At 38.4% G+C, this 20,024-nt stretch overlaps 1 protein-coding gene across 6 annotated transcripts in view; it reads right to left on the bottom strand.

The window, feature by feature from the left end:
• The window catches only part of LOC101159214 (disks large homolog 4), an 89,703-nt gene that overhangs the window by 45,440 nt on the left and 24,239 nt on the right, over positions 1–20,024 (bottom strand). Inside the window, exon 1 of one of the 6 annotated variants that reach the window (XM_023962369.1) lies at positions 8,417–8,709. The exons of 4 other annotated variants lie outside the window; for them this stretch is intronic. In XM_023962369.1, the coding sequence (XP_023818137.1) occupies positions 8,417–8,518 (102 nt within the window). In that variant the 5' untranslated portion in view covers positions 8,519–8,709. Of the gene's footprint in view, positions 1–8,416; positions 8,710–20,024 lie in introns of those variants that run through there. One more of the 6 variants, XM_023962368.1, reaches the window with a different exon arrangement.

Below are 20,024 nucleotides of genomic sequence, written 5' to 3'. Positions count from 1 at the left end.
AGGGAGCTTGTGGCTCGCCGAGGCAGCTTCTATGTCACACCTACAAGCTTTTTCAAATGACATTTTTGCGTCTGCTTCTGATGATTTGAATGAAGAGGTACTGAGAAATCCAGTTTAGAGCTTAATTTTCTTTATATTTGTCTTCCATCATGACAAAATTGCTACAAGGACATGATAAAAACACCAAAAAAGTATCTTCATTATTAAAAGGGTGTGCCTTGCTTTGTTGGCAACAGGTGGTCCAGGATGAGGAGTAAGAACCATCCTTAACATTCTTGATGCCTATATTTATTTTCAATTTTGAAAAATAATTTTCACTTGTGTTTTTGCTGTCAAGTAGATAATATATTAAGGTAAGGTTTGGTGCGGTTTGATGTGTATTTGCATCGATCAGTGTTAAGGGGTTAGGATGGAACACCATAACTACGGTGGCACATTTCAATGACATAATGCTTCAACATGGTTCTGTATTATCATTCTCTGCTATTGACCTTATTTTCTGGTTAATGCATTTCCCTAAACTGCAGCCATCTCTTTTTTTTAAGAAATCCTGACAGCAGAATGTCCCTTGCATGACTGGAAAATGTTTGCATCATCAAGGTGTAGACAATACATAACATTTTTGCCAGTGTCTGGAGACCACATATTTTAGCATGCATATTTTGGTTAGAAATTGTACTGAGGTCATGTTTTCTAAAAAGTTAGGCAAGGGTATTTCATTAAAAATTGCATTTGTGATACAATCGATTTATTTTGAGGAGATAAAGTCAAGATTTTACAAAAACAGAGCTGCAGAGTGCAGACATTAGCCTAAAAGGAATCTACTAAACTTCCTGGAGAGTGCATCCTAAAGCCTTTAATACCACATTTTTGTGAAAATTCTTTGCCAATGCAGAAAACGAAACACATGTGAGCATACTCAGGGCATCAATATTAGCAAACAAATACTTTGTTACTTATACTTGTTAATGTAACCTGTTTGGTTAGAATTTTTATTAAAATAGAATTAGGAGAATTAATCCTCTTAAAATGATTTAGACTAAATTGAATGCTAATAATTTTGTGGAATAACTCTGTAATAATCCAAAACAATTTTGCGTACATTTCTTGCTTTTTTTGCAGTATTTTATCTTAAAACAACATTGATTGTGAGTCTGCATTTTAGAAGCTAACGTATCAATTGAATTTAAAGAATATATTTTTTCCTTTTAGCAAACATGAAGACGAGAGCATAATTGATGCTAGCGGGCAGACATTCACAACAACCCACACAGCAGCCATTAAACCAGCTATAACTATAACTAGAGCCTTATAATGCCTTTAAAGTCACACAGCGAGTGAAACTATCCTGTAGTTTCCCGTGGATCATCAATCCTTTTTATCTTTTTCATTGAAAAGAGAAAATTGTTTGTCTCCCAAGATCCTCTAAACTTCCTCTTCTGCACTGAAACACAGTCGCTGCTGCCTTCTCAGTTGATTTTCACTTGGAAGTGTCCTATCAAGTGTTAAACCTCAACACAGTTTTCATCACAAATGCTGCCGCCAGCCAACACCTACCAGCACAACAGTTTATTTCACATCAATGTAAGCCTCCAAAGATGGAAAATGTGCACATCTCCAGTTTAGGATGACTTCAGGCTGTTCTCCAAGGTGGTGGAGCATTGTGTCAGGAGATATACTCCTGCAGGCATGTGTGCTTCCACCATTACAACAGATGCTACACGTAGCAGGATGCTTCAAACTGCAGCAGAATGTTAGTGTGCGTCCATTTCTTTAAATCTAAAAGAGGAGGAATAAAAAGCATCTTTATTCAGATGCAATATTTCACTTTCCTGTTATGGAAAGTCTCATTAATTTTGTAAGATGGGTCAAAAATTGAAAGAAAAGAAACTGTGGAATTTCACTTAGCAGAAAAACAAAAAAACCTATGGCGGCAAAAAAAAAAAAAAAGAAAAGCAAATGGCGGCAATCAACCAAAAACGAATGAGTTCTTCTTACTGCTGAGAAAAATAATCAAATTAGGTCGATAATCTGTAGTAAAGGTGATGAGATCCACATCACAGGATTGCCTTTTAAGGCTGTCCTGGGTTTTCTTTCATATCGCTAATCAGTTAAGTACTGTTCTGTGTGATAGCTGTTCACTCTGCCTGTGGCCAAACAGTCAAAGACAAACTATATTGGCTACCCTTTCAAGAAAGAACTAGTAAACCAATGCTAATACACACCTTTTTATGGAGTTTTATGCCCAAATCAATGTTGTGCCAACATTACTAGCCATCCATAGTGTTCCACGGAGCACTAGTGTAGCTTTAGTTGTTTTTTTTATTTCTAAAAGTTTAATTATTTATGAAATGTAAAATAAATGAACGTGGATGTACTCTGAAATAAAAAAATTAAACTGAAAACATTTTTTTCTCCACAGTTAAAGAGCAGCTTGAAACGTGTTTATGGCGAGTGGGTGCTGCAGATTTTTAGTCGTCCAGGCCTGTGGAGGGTCATAGAGAGTAGAGGCTGCATCTCAAGGGGAGCGCATGTGTGTCTTGCAGTTGAGGGTCATGCAATCACCACAAGGGTTGTCATGAACATGGAGCGTACCATTGTTGTGCATGTGGTAAGTGCATTGTAAAGTATTTATTAGGATAGTATAAGTTACATGCACAAATAACATATGGGTGGTGCTAACGTACAGTGTCCTTTACACATTGCTCCAGTTGTTAGCAAGTTTTGCGTACTGGCTCCTTAATGACAGCGCAAATCCTGCACACACGAGGATTTGTGGCCGTCAGATGCCCACACAAACTACACTCTGATTGTCTAATTTCCTAGATTTCTAACAGTCAGGTTGCGCACAAGAAGCACGTACCTTTCACTTGAACAGCACTAATAGGCTCTCTGTGCAATGCACAGGAATCCGCTGGTTTAAAAAAAAAAAGAAAACTTAACATGTCTGCGTCTCACCTACTTCTCCTTTACTTAATATTCGCTGCGACCTGACGCCCGTTGAAAAAAATGTGCACAAGCATTTTCGCCTTACGTAACCCTTGTGCTATCTTAGATGACCCCACCCTTACTTTGAAGTGTTCTTCCTACCATGACAAAGGTGGATAAAGGTGGAAAGATTTCATTTACAGCATGGCGGTAGTTCAAAATAAATTTTAAACATTGCAAAGCAGAATTTTAGCATTTTCCACTACTTTTTTTGCACCATGAAAGACAACCCAAGAAAAATCGTAGGACAATCAAATAGCTCTTGCATTGCTTAAAAAAGGAGATTTTAAACAGCTCTGTGCAGGACCTAAGAAGACTTTAAGAAACTTTATGTTGTGTAGATACTTCTAACGGGCAGAGGAGGAGGTTTATCCTACTGTATATGACTCTAAACAGCAACTAATTCAAAATATGAAAGAAAAAAAATTCCAAAAGCCTAAGAACCTAAGTTCACATTTTTTTAGCAAAAAGATTTTAAAAAAACTAACTACTGTATCAACGCTGTTAAAAATTCTAGTCTTAAAGTTCCACAAGCAAAATTATGTTCCTCTTATCTTAATGGCACACTCAAGCTCCCTTCTGTAGGATGAGTCATCATTGATAAGAGACCCACACAGATGCATCATGCTCAAATTTCATAATGAGATTGGAGTCACAGATACAGTAAATGGTATGACAGTAGGTGCTTTGCTGTGGTTCTTCCACTGACAGCTGTGCGGGGGGGGTGGCAGGGGGGGCGGGAGGGGGGGATTGTTCAAGGACTTTTACTGAAATTCTGAGCAACTATCTGATGGCATCTACAATATATAAATACTGGTTTGGGGACAAAGAACAGATCCAAGATGGCACCCCTTTTGTTTTTATTAATGGTACAGACTTCTGGCCCCAGTTCAAATCTAGAAAGATGAAGGATGAATAAAGGCAGGAGTAAGAGAAGGAATGAAGGGATTTACAGTTCAGATGCATCCTTAGGCAAAGCCCAGCAGTTGTAATTATTTCAGTTCCTCCCCCCCTCTCTGTCTACTGAAGCATGCACACACAATTTTTATGCTGAGCACATACATTTTGATGTATACTGCTTGTATAGTGGGAGCTTGTAGTGTTAATACTGGCCAGTCTTCTGCTAGATCCACAAACACAATCAAACCATTTCACAACTCACTACAGTACCGCCAGAAAAAAATGGCTTAAAAAAGTGCAATAAAAGACAATAACAGGTAGTGTCTAAATTCTCTCACTACTTAGTGCATTATTGGCTAAAGGGTGGTTGACATTTTGTGGGGGTTGAATCGGCAATTCCAAAATCCAGCGCTCTGGAAATTTCTAAGAAGTAACAGTAAATCAACTCTTTTTGACTCTTTACCTGTTTAAATGGGGATTTAAAAGTGCTGCTGACTATTGGTCTTTGTCAAATTGTTGACAATTTAAAATAAACGTGTTTAATTCCTGAACTTATAGTCTGAAACTGTCTTTGTGCTGCCACCTAGAGATTGAAACAAGGTTGTAAAGTTGAATTTTGAGACAACTGATGTAAGTCCCACGTCATTTCAGAAGTTTCACATTATACAGGGGACAGTGAGGTGCAGAGACCACAGGTGCACCTGTTGAGTGACAATAATGTTTTTTTTTCCATATTCAAAAGGTTTTATGAATAGAGTTTAAGATTAACATTTCAGCCTTTGTTTAATACGTTAGCCTTTATGAGCTATGACACTAGCATCATTTTACCACTCAGAATCTGGTCCCCTTCATCCTTGCAAACCCGCAGCTGCACCGGCGTAGGAACTATTTCTGTTTGGCCTGCAATAAATATTGGGGGGCCTGCCACTAATGATAACATACAGCCAATCAGATAGTGCGACATCATCATTAGTCGCAGCCGAACATTTATTGCAGGTTCAACAGATTCGGTACCTACACCGGCAGCCCCGCCGTTGGGCATTGTTGAGGCAGCTTCTTGAGCCAGCAGCTCGAAACGATAAGGTTCTGGACCATGGGCGCCTGTCTCAGGAGAAGTAACGGGAACATTCCTCAACCTCCAACAAAAGTTCTGTGGTGAAACTGGGATGACTTTGCTCTGTATCAATCTCCATTATTGAAGATGCAGCGTGACTGTACGTTACCTCAAGCTAACCTCACTGTCACTGGCAATCACAGATCCAGACCACATCCCCCCATCTCAGCCCGCCTCCCCTTTATTTTGTTGCATTTTTCAAATCTGGGCTGAGAGTGGAGTCAGCCTCCAACTGTCCTGTTGTGTTACCCTTTTAGGGGGAGTAATGAGAGAATTGGGATATAGCCTAAGTCATAACGACTACCTACTAAACTAGGTTTTCAGATACTGATCACAGATTACAGCATATATTGAAGGTACATAGTACAATTAAGTGACACACAAAACATTGAAAAATATCAATTTTGTGGATTTAACTCTACTAAACCTAAAGAGGACACTGATGCTCTATAGTTTGCTTGATGAAAGAACCAATTACTTTTGAGTGTCTGTTGATGAATATTTTTTATGCTAGATGCCTAGGAAACAGAGTTACACAATGTTCTGTTAAGAAAGGACAATCAGTTGAAAGAGCATTAACTGCCAAACCATTACTCACTTGCTGTGACTCTTGGTTTCCTATGAAGGTGGAGTCAAGAATTCTGCAGATTTGATTCTAGTAACCAAATGCTAACCTGCGGTAATGTTCTATTTCTGATATTTGGGAAGGATCAAATTGTCAAGTTTGAATGACAACTTTCTTTAATCCGCTCAGACATAAAGCGTCATTTAAATAAAGGAGAAGTCTGAGTTTTTGTGGCTTGTGATGTAGCTACTAAAACCTGCAAGTGCTATATATAAAATTATTTATAAAAATAGAAGGAGTTGACATGGTGGTGCTGATCCCGAGCAGATCCACCTTGGACCTCAGTAGAGCACAAATAAATCCTGACCACCTCACTTTGATGATGCTCAAAGCTTAATGTCAGAGCTATAAATTAATATGTGCAAAGCTTTAGATAAAACGGGCGCATCTTGGAAGCGAAATGCAAATCCGGCACTGAGGAAAGCAGAACATATGAGGTGCTTCTGCGAAGCAAAAAAATGCCTTCCTTCCTTTTTGGATATTAAATTCCACTGTTTTTTAGTTGCTCACCAACATCTGATTGGCTGCTTTGTAATGCCTAACCGTACTTTTTCCAGGAAGACGTCCCACAATCGATGGCGAGGATGAGGTGATTATTGATCTTGATATTGAGATGAAGGCCCAAGGATCCATCGCTTGTAGATCAATCACTATAAGTGAATATTCTGTTTTCATTAGGACTGTATTGCAGAGCCTTCAGCATGAGTGCAGAGCAAAACTCCAAGCCGGGAGACAAAGTTCAGCGAGGCAAGCTGTTTTGATAAAACGCCATGAGGCCATCAATGAGTATAAAGCATAAAGAGCACATCAAAGCACCGATGAGTGCTTGCAAACATCTTATTCTTTAATTAAGACCCTGAATTTGAAATGACGGAGCACAATTGTGCTTAGAAACAAAGCCTATGCAAATAAACTACCTTGGACGATCACCTTGGGGAAATGACCAGGCATGTTGGAGCTTTTATAACAAGAAATTTAGGGAGCTTAGTCAGATAACAGCAGATAGTAGCAGGAGCGCTTGAAGAATGTTGTAATATACAGCTGGAACTGAAGATGGAGAAGAAGAAGAAAAATCCCACCTAGAAGAAACTCCCAGGAGACTAACACAAACACAAGCTGTCAGGGCCACTGAACCTGTGTGCAAGCATGCCCAGCCTGCTCTCATTGAGATGTTAATTCCCTGTCAAACCGCTCTTTTCACGGAGCGAGCCTTTAGCTGAGAGACTTGAATCCACACAGGGAAACTGATATATTTTCCACAATTCCTCCCATGGAAATACAGAGGAAGGAGAAGGCCTGGATGGGGACACATGGGATTGCTTGTGCTTGTTCTCCACATAGAGTAATGGGACCCCCCGCCACATAACACACACACAGAACAACCCACTTTTCCAGCAGCATCTTTTGCATATATAAGAATTATCCAGTCCCAGAAGTTTAATGTCTGAAACTCTTCATGGAGAATTCCAGGTCAGAGATAAGTATCCTGTGGCTGCTTGCCACAGGAATTTTGGATGGAGAGAAAAATCTGGGATGTGATGGACAAACAGATTGAAAGAACACGGGATCACACAGTCTCTTTACAACATTCCAAAACCAAACAGCACAAACACATCCGGCCTGTTTGTCACTGATAAGCAAAACAGCAAAAGCTTAACTCTGTTTCTGTTTCCACCAAAAAAAAAAAAAAAAAAACATCAAGCGGAGGCTCAGTTCATGTTCAATATTGTCAATATGGTAGGGGTGTAACGATCAATTGATGAATTTCTTTATATTCCTACAATCCAACCAGATCGATCTGTCTGACGCAAGTTAATCAAATTGACATATACCATTATAAAATCATTTTAAAATGAAATAAATTAATTATAATCAATATTGGAAAACACCATTTAGATTGAGGTATGGTAGGTTTATATACTGTAACCTAAAAGTGCCATCACACAACACACATATGTCAGCAAAAAATGATCAACCATCATTCCAGTCCAATGTGTGGAAACCCTTCGAATTTAGCAAAGATATGTGACCATACTGTTTGGTAGAATGTTCTTATAATGTTCTGTTTGGATTATTTTGATGTGGAAATACAACAGTAGGCTAAACGTTATGAAATTTAAACGTGAATGGATTTGCCTTTGATTCTTGTTTTCTTGTTTGTTTGTACACATATTTAATTTACACTTGATAATCCTGCAAGAAATACAAGGAATCCGGAAAACTTCACCTGTCCAGGTATTTATCTCTGAGTCACACTGGTTGAATTTTTGGCAAAAGATATCCTGGAACAATTGAATCGGATCATTTGAAATGAACAATGAATGTATCGTCAACCACAAATTATGATATGAATCGAATAAAATGAATCTTTATACCTCTTCAAGACTGGTTCTTATGGTGATGAATGATATCTAAGTGGCTCTGAGCAGTAAAGTGCACTTCCCAATGTCAAAAACCCATGCCAGCTGGATTAAACATGTAGTTGTATTCTGACCATATTATTATTGAGGACATATTTGAAAGAAACAAATGCCTTATTTAATGAAGAAAACAGTGCTGCAGAGATGCTCTAGACTGCTGTGCACATTGAAATCGGTCATATGAGCACAAAAAGCGCAAATGGGTCCATAGAACAAAATCTGAAGATATGGGGAAGGAGAGAAAGGACTTGGAGAAATGAAATGAGGCAAATGCAAAGAAGTCAAAGACGATGCGATCACAGCTGAAGCCTTTATGCTACGGATTCCTCCAGAGGCCATCTCCTCCTTCTCCTGCTGCTTTCCTCTTACCTTACAGCCGAACATGAGAGACAGAGTCCGGTTGCTGCAGATGACCTTACACTGGCACATGACCGGAGAGAGACACTTGAAATTCCTGACAGGCAGAGACATCAGACCGGAGCCTCACAGCGGCGCGCGGCGCAGACCGAAGCCCGTGGAGGCGCAGGAGCGCGCGGCTGGGAGAGTCACCGATGGCCCGCAAACTAAGCCGGCCGCCTGAAGCCTGGCGTCGGGGTTTCTGTGCAGCTGACTTCCGATCAATCATTTACAAATGTCTACCGCCATGATGTCTGAAAGACTGAACACCCCCCACACCCACCGCCGCTCACACTCCACTCAGGTCTGCCTGCCTCTCTTTGCCCCGCTCTTTCTGCTTGATTGACCGTAAAGTTTGGACTCCACGCGCAGCTGGAATCACTGAGAGCAGAAAAGCAGCCCAAAAACACAACAGGAATCATAGCAACAGTATAAGTCTAAAATAAAACAAACAAATTAACAAATATAAACAACAACAACGGGAAAATATTTACTCTGATGCCGCGTTTGCTGTTCACAATACTAACAGCGTGGCCACTTCGCCCCCTGTCGGAGGGAGAGGAAAATTGTAAGTGGAGCTGTCTGTGGTGCTGAAACCTTTGATGGGAAATCAGAAACTTGGTATAATCAGTCTGATATTTTTTAAATTAAATTAAATATTTAAATATGTGCACCCATTCCCCATTCTTCATAAAATATGTAACCCCTATCTGAAAAATTCACTTACTTTTAGAGAAAGTACTAGAATATAAAGTGAGAACATTTTGCCTTCTTTTAGTTACACTACTTAAATTCCATTTTATAATAAAAAATGTGTATTATGTTTGTTATATCTAAAATGTTTTGGAACCACCAAGTGCTAAAAGCACATCCACACTCCAGACCAATAGTGATGTGTTTTGATTGACTAGCTCTGTTTTGATGTGGTCAGACAGATCATGATCATTGATTAAGGTTTACTTTTGCCACTGGGTGTAAACAGATCACTCTAACATCTCGCACGACACACTGTATCTCCTCTGGACCTGTCAAAGACAGATTGTTTTCAATAAGGCAAACACTTTCTTTCCCCTTTTTAATCCAAAAACTTTCTAAGACGGTTTCAAAGATAAAAACCTTTAAAATTACATGCAAACAATATATTTTGCTTGATCTATTTTTTACATCACCAATATGGTTATTTAGGTCCTTTAGAAGTTACTTTTTAAACCAAGAAATCCTTTTTTTCCTCTAACATCTACACTGGATAGATATATGGTGTACATTGTTATTTAGAAGTCATGATGGTCAGGAAGGGACACATTTTCTGTAATTGTTGCATCAGACCCAAAATGAATGATTAAAGACTCAATTGGAGCTACAATTTCTCCAGCAGTGGTATTGCATTAAGAAGTCTCTTTACAGGTGACATTTTTCCATGACTTCCCATGAAAACAAGCTTTATCCTTGTTAATTGGATGAAGGCAGCCATCTTCCATTTTTCCCTCCTTTGCTCTTTCACCTTTGTTTAGTTGCTCTTGTGTAATTGTGCTGCCATGGAAGGCCCACAGGGTGGAGTGAGAGCACCAGGTAGGCCAGATTTAAATATTGTGCATTCATCTCAGGACCGACTGCGGCGCAGGGCTCTATGTTCTTTAGTGATGTCAGCATTAAATTGAATACAGAAACCCCTTTTAACATGCTGATGCCCTTCTGATAGTTTTTTTTTCTAGCAACCTTGCAGAGCTTTGGGGATGTCCCTGGGAAATCTGAACATTGCTAGAGATCAGGACATGTAAAATAGACTAAAGCTGCCTTCCAGACATATTTATTGATAAACATGGTATAGCTAGTCTGAATAATGAACATGGATGAACTAGAGAGCTGCTGCATTTTAAGAATCAGAATTGAGATTGAAATGAGATTTGAAATATGCTCATCTTTTGCTGTTTTGAAAGTCTTCTGAATTCAAGCTGACTTTCATGTTGGTGACATTATTACTCACTGATGTGAGTAATAATTCCTATAATTATCCCATTTACAGTAAAGTCTATGGTTGTAATTTCCTGTATTTCTTCCCCACTCCAACATTATGTAAGCATAGGAGTCACATGGAAACCTGAACTGTGCTGTGCTGAGCATAGCATTAACATCCTCATGCTGCATTGTCTGAGCGATAGAGACGACCCCAAAAGAGTGTTTCCATGACAACATCTGCAGGGGGTGGCAGATAACTACAAACAGTCCACAAACCGGCAGATTTCTGGTCACTGGATCGGGCAAAGGGGACGGTTTCTGTCATCAGGGGTTGTCTCCCTGTTCAAGAGGTGCCTCGCATTGCAGCACCATGTTACACAACTGAGACGCTTTTGTCAAAAGGATAAGGAAGAGCTGTCACTATAAGAGCAGCTCATTGAGCCAAAAAAGTGTGCCAAGTCCACCCTGTGGGAAGAGGCAGATGTGCCTTACCACACTGCCTTATTTCCCTGTTAGCTCCACTCTTGAATAGCTTTTTTATCCATGATTGTGAAAATTAGGGCAGCTTGTTACGATGCGCCTTTGCATTGGAGTTGAAAAATTGAGCGGTAAGACTGGCGTGTAAATATTTTACCCGGAATAAATTTGATTAAATTATTAATGCATTCTCTCTGTGTTGATTTGAATACATCAGTCAACAATTTTAGATTCACCATGTCTAATAACATGGTACTGCCAAACATCAAAATGAAAAAGATTTTAAAAAAAAAACACAAAATGTCATCTTTGAAGTGGATAAAACAGCATTCGCCCAATTGATGATGCATTAAATAACAATTTCCTCTCTAAAGCTATGTGGGAGAGATTTTTAAAGCATAGTGAAAATGAGTAATTATCACAAATAAAATAATCTTTTAAAGTAATTAAAAAATTTACAGCAAACTTGACTCACAATGGTAGGGATCTCCACCAAAATAAAAGTCTTGTCTGAAATATTATCCCTGCTTTTGAATCCAAGGACATGAACAATCCATGTTTACACTTTCTCTGGAAACTAAAAACAGCCTCATGTGCCAAATAATCTAACGGACAATCGGAATGTGTTTTGAAGCTAATTTAGTTGAGCTGGCTATATTTATTTTGCCTGAAATATCTACCTAAACATAGCAAATTAGCTAAAACCCTTGGAGCGCCTGGATGTTTTATCACATCCTAAGGCAAAGCCTAGGGGTTTTCTAAAAAAAACAAAACATGTGAAAGAAAGCCCTCTAATTATAGCCTTTGAAGATACGGAAAGAATTGATGTTTTACTCACCTTGAATTCATGCTTACTGTTATCATTTCAAGAATATAACTGTTCATAGATCAGAAAAGTGAAGCATGTTCCATCAGATCATAGTGGAGAGTTAATTATTTGCTCCATCAAAGATTCTCCTTGAACAATAAAAATAGTTTTAATTTGATTTTGTCTTAACTAACCTATAAAAAGGTAAAATAAGCAGTCTTCTTCCAAAACTCAAGCTGTGTTCCTTAACCTTGTGTGACCTCCAGCACATAGTTGAGCTGACAGTGAAATGCTGTAATAAAGGACACCTAATCTCAAGCTGTTGAGACTGTCTTAGCTCTACTGACTTGGAAAACACCAAAGGTGAGAATTATAGTATTCACACCTCTCCAAGGCCTGTCGCATCAGACTTCTACAAGAACATGGCATTTCACTTACAGTAACAGTACCTTTTTTATCTGTAATTCTGTTTTTAAAAAAAAACATAACCAAACACCATAACCCAAGAGAAATAAAATCAGCTACAGCGGATTTTAGGAAATTAAAGAAACAATTATTAATTAAGAATGATACATAATAGTAACTAATCACTCATGCTCTAAAAATACATTTTGATGTCTCTATAGCAAACTCATGAAGACTTAATTGTGTAAATACAATTCTTAGGAACATAAAAGCTTCTCTTGCATTGCTAAAAGAATAATTTAACACAGGAAGCAATGCCATAACAAAGGACTGTCAGTTTGTAATGACGCTGTTTAAATAAACATTTTACAGGAAAGGGGTGATCTAGCTATCAATTGTTTCCATTATTACATAATATTACAGTTATTAAAGGCTAAGCCTATGGAGTCCCACAGGGCTCAGTCTTGGGACCGATCCTGTTTACGCTTTATATGTTACCCCTAGGAAACATAATCAGGAAACACAGCATTAATTTTCATTGTTATGCCGACGATACGCAGTTGTATTTATCCATGAAGCCTGACCAGAATGACCAGATAGAGAAACTGAACGCCTGCATCAGTGACATCAAGACCTGGATGACAATTAATTACCTCCTCTTGAACCCAGAAAAAACTGAGGTCATTATACTTGGTCCTAAAAACCTCAGAGATGCTCTGTCTGCTCAGATAGTCTCCCTGGACGGCATAAGTATAGCCCCCAATTCCACAGTTAGAAACCTTGGGGTTTTACTTGACCAGGATTTATCATTTAAGGCTCACATATCTCAGGCATGTAGAACTGCCTTTTTTCACCTGCGAAATATTGCTAAGATCAGAAATATACTTTCTAAGAGTGATGCTGAAAAACTCATCCATGCATTTGTTACGTCGAGGCTGGATTACTGTTATTCTTTGTTAGCAGCGTGTCCTAAGAGTTCCTTAAGAAGTCTCCAGCTTGTTCAGAACGCAGCTGCTAGATTGTTAGCTGGAACCAGCAGAAGAGATCACATCACTCCTGTGTTAGTTTCGCTCCATTGGCTCCCAGTTGATTCTAGAATTAAGTTCAAGATCCTCCTGTTAACCTATAAGGCCTTACATGGAATGGCCCCGTCCTATATTAAGGACCTCATAGTCCCTTACCAACCAATCAGAACACTTCGCTCGCAAAATGCAGGACTGCTTGTGGTTCCTAGAATTAGTAAAAGTACGGTTGGAGGTAGAGCGTTTAGCCACCAAGCCCCTGTCTTATGGAATAAACTCCCAGCTCATGTAAGAGAGGCCGACTCAGTTTCTACATTCAAAGCTAGACTGAAAACATTCCTCTTTGGACAGGCTTATTGTCAGACTAGCTAGTATTCAGAGATTATTTAACTTAATGTTAGTTTGTTTAAATTAAACTTAATAATAACTATTTCTTTTAAAAGGCTGCTAGAAGTTGAAGCTGGGGTAACTATGGTGCACTGGGGTTCTGTCCTCTTTCCTTTTTTACTTCTACCCTTCCTCTCCTCTATTCTTGATCATAATTTATCATTTAGTTCTCCATGCCTCTGTTTGGTGCAGTGCGATTCATGTATTGTCCCTCTTTTCCTCTCCCCTCCTGGGGAGTGGGAGTGCTTCCAGACTCCAGTTGGCTCATCCGTGCTCCAGTTCCTGACCGTTTACCTCGCCTTTGCTCCTGCTCCTACACCTGGCTGTGGATCCTGCCTCTGGCTCATCTCTGGCTCGTCTCTGCTCTGTACCTGACCGAGTACCTCGTCTCTGCTCCTGCTCCTACACCTGGCTGTGGTTCCTGTCTCCGGCTCGACTCGCGCCTTTGACTGTCCCCACAACCACGGCTGGATGAAGCTCGTCTGCTGGACTTTATATATGTAGTTGTAGATTTAGATAAGTTAATTCTTCTCTAAGATTTCTGGTAAATCGCCTGTCCGTCCTGGGGGAGGATCCCTCCTTCATGTGGGCACCCCTGAGGTTTCTTCGTTTTTTCCGGAATCCGGTTTTTTTGGGAGTTTTTCCTTACCGCGAAGGGGGGTCTAAGGGCAGGGATGCCAGTATAGCTTAGTCAGTTTGTTAGTTCATTTTAGTATTTTTCTATTGAACTCTTTGTATTCGTGATCCTTTTGATTTCATGTTTTACTTCGAAGCCCATCGAGACGACTGTTGTTGTGATTTTGGGCTATACAAATAAAATTGAATTGAATTGAATTGAATTAAGTACATTATGTTACTTTGAATTCAATATATAAACTGTGCAAACTAAACACTCCACCTCCCAGTGATGCACCATCAGACAGAGTCTTCTTGTCTGAAAGGGGAAAGTGGGCAGGCTAACAACAAGATAAACAATTATGATTGGCTGATATGAGTTAACACACACGCCCACCTTACAGTACACACAAATGCTAAACAGGTGGAAGGAGTTACAGAAATGGAGACTCCATTACAGCCTGATGAAATTTGTGAGAGTTTTACGTATTTAACAGTTACTAAGAACATTTCACAGTGTTTACCTGTTTAATTCTGAAAAAACATAAGTAACATAAGATGCAAACCAGACAAGTTGTCTGAAATTAGATTTATTTCTTTTTGGACTACACAGTAAAATGCACTTTGTTATTTAAAGTCCCTTTCTGATCATCTTTTTATCTATTTTATCTATTCCCACTGGTCTTTTAAAAAACCTTGTGATGTTATCTCGGACATAGTTTCTGCAGAACGGCAGCAGTTTCTTTTGACAGTCTCCCATTTCCTATCATCCATCTTTTTACACTGTCCTCCGCTAGCTTAAAGCACCTCACACCCACAACCTAACATTAGTGGTGCAACAAAAATGGTAGCAATACTGGAGCTATCCACCCGTACAGTTTTGATCCAGATACCAACTCAGACGAGAAAAACAAAGACATACACGGATCTATTTGTATGGAAGTGGATGAATCGGAAAGGAGTGGAACGAGGAGCTTGTGGCCCGCCGATCGTAGCTTCCACGTCCCAAACAAGATCTTTTTCAACACCTTATTTTTTCCGTCTGATCTTGATTCACAAAGATGTGAATAAAGAAATACACCGAAATGTAAGTTACATTTTCCTCAAATGGGTGTGATTTTGTTGTGAACAAAATACTTTGAAGTAAAGGTTGTTTATGATAGTTTTTTACATTTGTAATAAAGTTAGTTTTGTTCCAAATGTAATACTTGAACTGCAGATTAAACCTTTTACTGTCAATTGGCAATAGATATTGAAGTCACATACAAGTCTCTCTTACTCGTTTCAATTGACTTTAGAAAACTAATCTTTTTTTATTTTCTCCAATAAAGCAAGTAGTTACATTTGTTATATTATTGCATTATTTAGTTACTAACTTACATTTTGGATTAAGTAGTGAGTAATAAATACTTTTTTAAAGTAATGTTCTAAGGTGTCTGCTGTCCCGCCTTCTGTGTCATGCTTCAAACTTTACAGATATTTCTAGTTCTGTGTATTGCAAAACCAGCCAGCTGTGTAAATTTCGCATGCTTAAATGGAGTCATCACTTTTAGAGATGACTGAGAGCAATGCATTATTCATGTATCATGGTGTGCATGTTACAATGCCAACTCACTTTAAAAGGCAAAACCATGCTAGCGTACAATTGCTCTGGATTTTTCTGGTGACACACAGGCAAATGATTCAGGGCGAAATGATCCGCAGCACCCTGCAATGGAGTGACAACATCTTCGCAATTCATGGTGTAATCAGGAAAACACTCAGTTGATGTGCTTCAACACAGCTACTGGTCTAATTCTCAAACAGTCCACCTCACATCCTCTGCCTCAGACTGCTTCTGCTGTGCCTCCCCCGTCTCTGAAGCCAGCCCACAATACCGAAACAATCCTCTGCCACCTGCTCTCCATCTGAGACTCAAATACGTGTACGACTTGAAGAATGTGGACCAAGAAAACCCTCACAGCCTGTTACATGAGGCGCTAACCTGCACCAAAATCTGTCAGTTAGCATAAAGCAGAACCACCCACAAGCTTAGAAGCTTTCTTTCAGCCTGTCCCCTTTTGTGAAAGAGCCGTCAAGCAGCTTCTTTTCACTTTTAACCTCATGAAGAGCCAGGCCCGGCTGCCAGAGTCACGATTTAGAGCCTACTCACCCCAGAGTCCTTAACTGCACAGTAATCCTTGGTTTTGCCATGCTTTGCTGATCATATAGTAGACTTTTGCAGCTCCAAAAATGTTGAAAATGTTTCATTTTAAGCTAAAAGTAGACCCTTTACTCAAACTTTAAAAATGCTAAAGAGGTTTTAGATTGTTTCAATTAAATATCTGTGTAAATGTACATTACAGTAAAAGGAGGCCTTTTTATCCTTGCTTAGTGCTATATTAACCCTTACATTTGGGTAATTTAGCCACAAAGGCATGATTGCAAATAAAGTTCTAGCTGATCTTCTGCAAGTAACCAGCATCAAGCAGTAAAGCTGCAGTTGTCACGACAAAAACTTCAAGTATTTTTGTTTGTGTGGGTTTGGGTGAAAGACCAAGTGAGCTCTGGCCCAAACCCTTTCAAGGAGCACTTTGCTTGTGTTCGAATGAGTGCTTATTTCATGGAGTGCGTCTATAGAATCACCAAACCTTGCCTTAGTTTCTGTGGCAACTGCAGTGGGCTCTCAGTTAACTCTGAACAAAAGTTTGGTTGAACATTTTAAATTTATGCTTCCTGACTTTTGCTAACTTACTGATATGATAAAGATCAGAAATCGTTCGAGTTAATGTGGGGGAATTTACATTTGGCAAAAAACCATCACTAAACTGGGAAAACACTGGCAAAAAGACGAAAATATATGTTTTGTCAGATGTGAAAGATACACAAATAAAACTCCAAAAGCTATATAAATAAGTGATTAAGAAAAATACATATAAGGTGAAAAAATAGATAGAATAAATATTTTAATTCTCATATAAAATAAATATTTCATTTACGAAAAAAAGTGGAGTGTTGTGAAAACCAGAGGTGTTGTGACAGATCTGTATTTAGACTCAATCTCACAACAGCAAATCCACTTTCTCAGTTATCCTGTTAAACCTTTAAGAGGCCTTTCATAAGTAAGATAAGTCACTTTTTTTGTGTTTTCTTTTGTTACATAATATGCAGAACATGTGAAATATTCTCCAGTATTTATAGATATGTAGATATTTTGTTAATATCTCAATATTGAAATATTCAAAATCCTGGAATTGTGTTTTAAAGATACTCACAGCTAAAACTAACTTCCTGATCTCTTTTTATTTGGACGTCAAAGTGTCAGTCTCATTTGATGTGAATAGCAGAAGTCTCAGACAAATCAGCCAAGGGTGCATGAATCTACAACTGCCGCTGAGCCACGAGGAAGCAAAATGAGCACACAAATTAAAAAGAAATGCAGTTGAGGGGTAGAATCAGGGGGAAAAAGCATATAAAAGATATTCAAATATTTAAAAACACTGGTCAGGTTTGAATATCATGCAGAATGTATTAGCTCATTGTGAAAAACTGAATTATGAATTGGTGGGTGCAAAGACCTTTCATTGGCTGAAATAAAAAGCTGTATTTATTTGAAGTTGAGTTAAAGAATAAAGACATAAATATGTCTTTTTTGTTGTTTCTCTAAAAAGTTGTTGGTTTTTGCCAAAGAAAAGCATCTATTATATGCAATGCCTGTTAAGAGAAGTGATATGGAAATTCCGTGCATAAACACAACTTTTAACAATTTTACTTGTCCACAAGGATAACTTCAAAATGACTTCTTCCTTTTTTCCCAAACAACATGATCTGGAGAATTTCAGGTAAACAGCTCCTTAAAGTCTCACTCCGATCACATCATCTATTTTCGAAGCGTTCCCAGTGGTCTGGTATTTATGCATGCGCTCCATCTTGAGAAAAATGCTACAAGAACATGTTAAAACACCAAAAACACAATTCTCATTGGAATGGGTTCTCCAACACAACCGTAACATAGACATACAAATTAAATTTTAATTGTATCTAACTTATACTAAAAGAAACAGCTGCTCTTATTAGCTTAAGTTATCCAAAACTTCGAAAGCCCCTTAAAAAAAAAATGGAATGTACCAAGACAAAAATGATGTGGCAACTACAACTTCTGACCAATCAAAATGATTTGATGGAATATATCTGACTTAAGTTTACTTCTTTGGAATTGTTAGAGTGAAAATATCAGTGGTTCCCCACCATTACTACAGAGGAAACAAAACAAAACAAAACTAAATAAATAAATAAATATATAAATAAATAAATAAAACTTGGGGGATCGGATTGTCTCGTTCTCAGAGGAACACATACCACTCAGAAACAACATTGCAAGGTGTACAAATGGAATACTATTAAACAAATTCTTAATTTTTCAAAGTACTTCAATAAAAAGGGCTTCTCTATATATAAAATCAGCAGCAAAGATTTGTGGTGCAAAAAATCATTTGTGAGGCTAGGGGTCTTTTTATTCATTTTTTCTTGTATTTTTTATGCGTTTTTGATTTAAGCGTTACATTCCTCCCTCAGTCAGAGTCTCACAATGTTTAAGTAGTTATCCACTTCCGTCTTCTGTTGGTAAATCATCATCTAAGGTATGTTTGAGAATCTGGTTTTCACCTTATGTGCATCAGGTGACCTGTTTGCCCTCCCTTTTATTTCACCCTTGGTTCAGTCTTTGGTCAGGTTTGAAAATGTGTTTTTACAATAAATAAAAATAATAAAAAAACAAAAAACAGAAAGGTGTTTATACAAATTTACACCCAGGCTATCCAAAGATTCATAACCCCTTTTTGTAATAGTAAAACCTGTCCAACACAAAAGGCCTTCAGCGCTCATCTGTTTGCTCAGTTTTTGGAGAGAACAAGTTAAAAAAAACAAAAAAAGAGGGGAAAATGTATTTTTAATGTCTTAGTTTCTGCCACCAAATCTGTTCTTCTGTCTCCTCCACCAGTTTTCACAACAGATGTTAACACACCCCAAGGCTTTGACAAAGATGAACCACATTCATTCATTCTTATCCCTATATGTTTTTTTTTAATACAAATTTTTATGAAGCTTTTACAAAGATTGATATACATTTATTCTTTGAAAGGTTTCCATTCAAAAAAGGAAATGTGTTGTAAGCGTTGGCCCACTGTGGCCTCACCTATTAAACCATCTATGGTTTCTTCTTTCTCTTTTTTAAGTCTGGTACCCTAAACACATTACTTGGCATTGCTTATAGAAACCTTTTCATGGCGCTTATATGGTAGTCACAAGGCATTCTCCAACTGAAATCACATGTATTAGTTTGGAACGTGTGAGTTTTAAAGTTAGATTAAATTATGGAAAATTGGAGCAACTCTGTTTTCTAAAAATGTCATCATTTGAACTTTGATTTTGTAGATAAAAGAAAGGGAGATTAATGGGAGTGATGCGAAGCACAAGCCAGTCGCATTCAAGAACATATTACACAATTTGACTTCAGAAGTAAAACTCAACAGTCCCATCGTCCATCAAGAGATCTGCCTTTCACAATTAGACGACTGTTTAATCAAGCATTCGTTCAATTTCGTTAAATAGAATCATTGACTGCAAACATAATTCATCACTATTGTCGTACAGTCTTGACTCAGCTGCATTAGATAAGGATTTTCATTTTCTTGCTCCTGCATGGAGCTGAGTGATGCTGTTTGCTGACATGAAGCTCATGTAACCCATGTTGCTTGAAAAGTGCTCTGTAAAGCAAAAGTGCAGGATTGAGTTGTGGTCGTAGCTGCTAAAAACATTAGTGGGTCATCTTAGACCTCAGTCACATACACCCTTGCAAGGGGGGCAACAGGTGCTGCCTGTTTTTGAGTTGTTCGTAGAGGGTTGTCGACAGGAGCCGCTAAATCTTAGAGTG

Source organism: Oryzias latipes, chromosome 14 (genome assembly GCF_002234675.1).
Source record: "Oryzias latipes chromosome 14, ASM223467v1".
Lineage (NCBI taxonomy): Eukaryota > Metazoa > Chordata > Actinopteri > Beloniformes > Adrianichthyidae > Oryzias > Oryzias latipes.
Note: the sequence above shows the minus strand (reverse complement) of the source record. Positions and strands in the feature narration are given on the sequence as shown.